Source organism: Hipposideros armiger, unplaced genomic scaffold (assembly GCF_001890085.2).
Source record: "Hipposideros armiger isolate ML-2016 unplaced genomic scaffold, ASM189008v1 scaffold_238, whole genome shotgun sequence".
NCBI classification, from domain to species: Eukaryota; Metazoa; Chordata; class Mammalia; order Chiroptera; family Hipposideridae; genus Hipposideros; species Hipposideros armiger.
In genome coordinates, this window is record NW_017731588.1 from 2,215,653 (window position 1) to 2,221,694 (window position 6,042).

Consider the following 6,042-nt stretch of genomic DNA (forward strand, 5'->3'; position numbering starts at 1 on the left):
ACCATATTTATTGTACTTCATGGTTTCATTTTTTTTTTAAATTTTATTGTTAGTTTCAGGTGTACAGAACAATGCAATAGTTATCCTTTTCACCCTCACAAAGTAACAACCCTCCTCCCCCATCTACTGCCCTTCCACCCCCGATATCATGCTTATCTGTTACAATTCCATTGACTCCATTCCACTCTACTCCATGTCCTGTGACTATATGTATATATAATTATAGTTGACATACATTATTATTCAACATCAGCTTCAGATATACAGTGCGGTGGTCAGGCCTCTACACCATCTATGAAGTGGTTATCATGATCTTTTTCATGTGTTGCTGAATTATATTAGGTAATTGTTCATTTAGCATTTTTACATTTGTGTTAGTAAGTGGTTTTGATATTAAGCTTATAATATTTGCTGTGGAAGAGTCAATGTAAGATTACAGTCACCTACTTTTTGAATGTTGGTAGAACTTTCCTGTAAAACCGGCTGGGCCTGCTCCTTTCTTTATGGGAAAATTTTTCATTACTAATTCAATCTTTTAAATGGTTATAGGACCATTCAAAATTTCCTAGTTGTTCTTGAATTAGTTTTTTCCCTAATTTTTTATTTCATGCTTTCAGAAAAATTGAAAGACTAGTATAATAAATACCTTGTATGTAGATTCCCCAGCCATCATTTTACCACATTTTCTATATCTTAATGTAGATATATCGATTTTTTCTTTCTGTTTTTTTCCTGATTCATTGGCAGGGAAGTTACAGATAACTGTGTGAACTGTTTTGTGCCTGCTTGCTAATGAATTTCTGTTTGATAAATGTTGCAAAGTATGCCAGAGTCTGGTCTGGAACTTGCTTTCTTTGCAGTGAGATGGTAAAGGAAACATATCAACCCTAAATACTCAGCAGGTAACTCTTAAGAACTGGAGCATTCTTCTACATAACCACAATACTGTTAGCACACCCAAGAAGTTTAACTGTCTTAGATTCATATTGTCTAATGTATACACTCCAAATTCAAATTCTCGAATATATGCATAACCTTTATAGCATTTTGGGGGAGAGGTGGGGTTCAGGATCCAATCAAGGATCATTAATCACATTTCATTGTCATCTCCTTTGATCTCTACCTTTTATTTTATTTTTTTATGACACTGGCATTTTAATTGACACATTGAAATTATTTATATTTTTCATTGAAAGTATCCATTTTTGCCTCAGTTTTTAAACATATTGGCATAAGTTTTTTATTTTATTTCTTAACACTGATGCATCCATAGTTGTATTCCCATTTATATTCCTAATATTGTTTATTCGATCTCTCCTTTTTCTTGATCAGTCTTATCAGAGACTGATTAGTCTCATTAGTCATTTCTAGGAACTAGCTTTTGGCTTCACTGCCTCCTTATATTGTGATTTTGTTTTTCATTTCAACAAATTCTGCACTTACCTTTATTATTTCCTTCCTTCATTTGGGATTTATTATGTCGTTCTGTTTCTAATATCTTAAAACAGATGTTAAGCATATTTATTTTCAGCCTTCTATTCAAATATTAAGTTTATAAGGCTGTATTTTTCCCTCAGAGTACTCTTTTATCTACATTACACAAATAGTGATATGAGGTATTTTCACAACCATTAATTTCTTACATCAAAATGCTCTATTACCATTTCTTATTTGACCTCTGAGTTATTTGGGAAAGGGTTTAAATTTTTCTTAATGTATTTTTAGGTTTTTTTATTTATGATTTCGAATAATTGCATTATGGTCAGAGAATGGATCAGAGAATGATACAAACTCCTTGAAGTTTGTTGATATTGTTTTATGGCCTGATTTAGGTAGGTGGTAAGTTTTTATAAAGTTTTATAAAATGCTTAAAATGAATAGGAATTCTCTATAGTTACTAGGTGTACTGTTCTATATATTATGTTGTAGAAGAGCTTATGAGATCAAATTTATTAAGTGTGCTATTCGTATTTCCTACTTGGTTTCTAATTTTTGTCTGTTTGATCGGTCAGTTATCCACTGATGATGGATTAGTCTGTTTTTCCTCTGTAGCTCTGTCCATGTCTGAGACTGTGTTACTAGTACACACAAGTTTAGAACTGTTGCGTCTTTCTGATGAATTGAATCTTTCATCATTATGGAACATCTTTACCTCTGCAGTACTTTTCACATTAAAGTCTGTTTTATCTGGGACCAGTATAATCAAACTTAGGAGTTAATGTTTACCTAGCATATCTTTTCAATTCTTTGGTTTTCAACTATTCTGTGTCCTGTGTTTTGCAGGAGTAATCTTGAAGTTTAAGCTGATTAATGCTCTCTATTTTTGACATCCCTAAATGCACTGTTTTGCCTTCTCTCCTAGAGGCAGTACATACCCGTGAAAGTGAAGAGCAAAGCCTTCTGGGTCTTCTCTTGGGAGTATGCCATGATGTACGTGGGAAGCCTAGTGGTAATCATTTGCCTCTCCTTCTTCCTTCTCAGCTCCTGGGATTTCATCCCTGCAGTCTACGGCTTCATGTAAGTAATGACCTCATTAAAAAACTCTGGGAAGCCAATGTGGTTTTCATAGCTCCAGCTGGAATCAGAGGGCAATTGAGCACAGGGTGCATCTAGACACAGTGGTCCTCAAACTTTAGTTTGCATCAGAATCACCTTCAGGGCTTGTTAACTACCCTAGAGTTTTTGATTCAGTAAGTCTGGGGTAGGGACCCGGAATGTCCATTTCTAACAAGTTTTCAGGTGATGCTGATATTGCTGGCCCAGTGAATACACTTTTGAGAACCACTGGTCTAGAGCATACCTCTGATCTAGTGAGATTAAGGAGCACACTCTAGGGACATCCAAAGCGCCTACCAGCTCCTGCCGGGAAGATTTCGTCCAATCCCAAGCAGTAATGGATATATTCTACTGCAATAGGGCCTCTGACGCTTTTAAAATAAAGTCACCTCCCATGTGTCAAACTTTTAGAGAAAATCTCAACGGTTTTGCAGTATGAATTCTGCAGACATTTCCAAATGCTCTCAGTATGGTATGCTCAGGGGGGTGGCCATTGCCCAAGCCTTGAGGAACTCACAGCCCAGTGGGGTGTGAGATACTTAAACCTGCCAGGATAGAAAAGGGATCTGGAGTGGCAGACTCCCCTTTGGGATTCTGGACTGCTAATTTTATGTTAAATCCTGGCTGAGCATAACACCGATTTAGTAACTTTTAGCTCTTCATGCTCTGCCTTGGATAGGAGTGAAAAGCTTTTCCTGGTTTTCTGCTGGACCACAGATTGTGTCCTTTACCTCATTTCACAGCAGAGGAAATGTAATTACAGCAAGAGGCAAAGACTTGCCCTGGGTGGAGGCCTATGTTAGTGAAATCTGACCACGAGCCATTGCCTATTTCTCCCTTCTCCACGCTCCATTTGTTGCCTTTTTGAAATTGTGAATTGACATCTGTTTCAACTCCATATTTTTTTAAATAAAAAATATAATGTAAATTTTTTTTTTAATTTTTTTTAAAGATTTTTTATTGGGGAATTGGGGGATGGGAACAGCACTGAGGAATTGGGGGAAGGGGAACAGACAAGTTGCTGTCGTTTTGTTCTTCAGTGTAGTTGTGGAGGATGTTGCTTCACTGGCCCAAGCTGGCACCATCATTGCGCTCTTCCCGGGTGAGGCAGATCAGTCGCCGGCTTCTGGACGGCCACTCACGGCGGCTGCTGGCCGCTCATGCTGGTTGCTGGCTACACATGGTAGCCCATGGCAGCCCACTGCAGCAGGGGCTGCAGCCTACGCCGTCGCCGGCGACTCACGGCAGCCCAGCTTCAGGTTGAGCTGTTGTTCAGCATCTTAGCTGTAGAGGACAGTGTCACTGGCCCTCATATGTGGGATCCGAACCAGGGCCCTCTGGCGTCCCAAGCCAGCTTAACCAACGTTCTACTCTGCTGGCCTATAATGTAAATTTTTAGAAGAGCCAGAATGACAGCCCATTTTTATCTGATATAACTAGAAAAGAAAGCTTTCCGTTAAACCCCTACTTCCCAAATGAAGTCTGAGATCCTAGCCAGGCCAGGCCGATGGTTCCTCCAGCCCCCAGAAGTCTCAGTGTGGTGTCGGGCGTGCGCTCTTCTGGCTCCTGATGTGGGGATATGGAGCAAGAATGGGGAGGGGCAAAACCTTAGAGCTTGTTTCTCTAGGCAAGTCTGCAGAATGCCCCAAATAGTGTTTACTTAAAACCCATACCTCTTTTGTTACACTACTGAGTATCTCCTAATTTTAAATGTGTGTATCTTGGCAGTTAAAGGAGGGGCTGGTCTTTTGATTTCTAGCATGAATCCCTGCCTCATTTCAGATCTTTGCTGCATGCCAGAGTTTGGCTCAGCTAATATTTAGTACGGGCTGTCCTTCTCTGCGTCTCTGCCCCTTGTTTTTGTTAATTATCTGTATCCATGGTGCCTGGAAAGCCCCTCACATCCTGATCTCTGTGGGGACAGAGTCATCCTTGGCTGCCCAGCAGTGACCAAAGTCTTCAGGAGAAAACCAGGTCAAAGCAGACTATTTATAACTTTGCTCTCTTTGTTTTTTTTTCTCTCCCTTTGTTTTCTTCACTCTAGACTTTCTGTTCCAGATCTCACCCCAAACATTGGTCTTTTTTGGTACTTCTTTGCAGAGATGTTTGAGCACTTCAGCCTCTTCTTTGTATGTGTGTTTCAGATCAACGTCTTCTTCTACACCATCCCCTTAGCCATAAAGCTAAAGTAAGTGGTTGGGCCTGCTCCTTCTTTGTCCACAGAGCCATTGGTAGCCTTACAGGTGCCCTTCAAACTGGGAGCATCTGCTATCAGGTTTATGTTATCTTTGCTCAGGAAACCCTGCCCTCAGTCGCCTCCGGTGCCAGTGGCCATAGCCAGCAATAGAGTCACACATGAGTGCAAGGAGAGTGCTTGGAGCACCCTGATACTTCTCCTGGCATCACTCGGGGTACTCAAGCCCACACTGCTGCTGAGCCCACTAAGTATTTTGGATAAGAGCAGAGGTTGGGGTCAGGGGGTGTCTTTGGGAAACAGTGGATCTTGTTGGGTGTCCTGTATCAGCAGCCCAGTGACAGTTTGCCTAAGTGGACTCAGGATGTGTTCGTTGGGAGTCTGGCCACCTGCAGCTCTGTTTAATCTTCTGATCAATTCCCCTCCAAAGGGCTGTTCTTGGAGCTCTCTGTTGCAGGAGGAGAGAGCTGACCTGGTTAAGCCCAGCTCCCTCCCAGGCACCTTTCTAGGCTTTCTGAACAATATTCATACCTAACCCTTCCAATAACTCTTGGAGGCAGGCATTATTTTATTATCATCGGTCCCGTTTTATAGTTGAGGAAATTGATGCTCAGAGAAGTGGAGTGATTTTCCCAGAGTTACACAGCTAGTAAGCAGTGGAGCTCGGATTCATTCCTGGTTTGCCTGGCTCCAGACTCTGCTCAGCCCTTTGTACCATGCCAAGCTCCTGAGAGAATAATTTGTAGTAGCCCCCAAAATGGTTCTATTATCCTAGCTTTAGAGAAGGAAAAACAGGCACCAGTAGCTATAGATATGCCTAGATGGTCCAGGGAAGCTGGAAGAGAGTTTGATTTAGATTTCAGGAGCTTGAGTTCTCTGCTTTAATCTTCCTGCTGTTCTTCATGGCCAGTACACCAATGCACACAGCTCCCATTCTGTAGAAGCTCAGAGCTGATGCTTCCTTCTCATGACAGCCTTGGCCTGGCATCTGACAGAAAACCATGCCTCCTTGGCCTGGCAGGCTCCAGAACTCTGGCACCTTTGTCCAGCCAAGCTCTCCTGCTATCTGTGGTCCACATTCCCTGACCTTGTTCTGGTTAGGCCTGGCCACTGGGCTGAGAGAAGCAGAGAGCCTGGAGCTCCTTTCCTCACTATAGTTAGCTTTCCAGAAGTTTTCATTGTCTGCATGCGAAAGGCCACAGATAGCTTCTGGTTAGATAACAGCACCACCATCGTGTGACCTCCCCCTCCACACACACACACACACACACACACACACACACACACACACA

General features: G+C 41.7%; 1 protein-coding gene across 3 annotated transcripts in view; it reads left to right on the plus strand.

The window, feature by feature from the left end:
• Positions 1–6,042, plus strand: part of PIGU (phosphatidylinositol glycan anchor biosynthesis class U) — a 97,413-nt gene that overhangs the window by 69,894 nt on the left and 21,477 nt on the right. For 2 of the 3 annotated variants that reach the window (XM_019655318.1, XM_019655317.1), the window contains 2 exons: positions 2,363–2,517; positions 4,601–4,744. In XM_019655318.1, coding sequence (XP_019510863.1) covers positions 2,363–2,517; positions 4,601–4,744 — 299 coding nt within the window. The remainder of the gene's footprint in view (positions 1–2,362; positions 2,518–4,600; positions 4,745–6,042) is intronic. The other variant, XM_019655319.1, reaches the window with a different exon arrangement.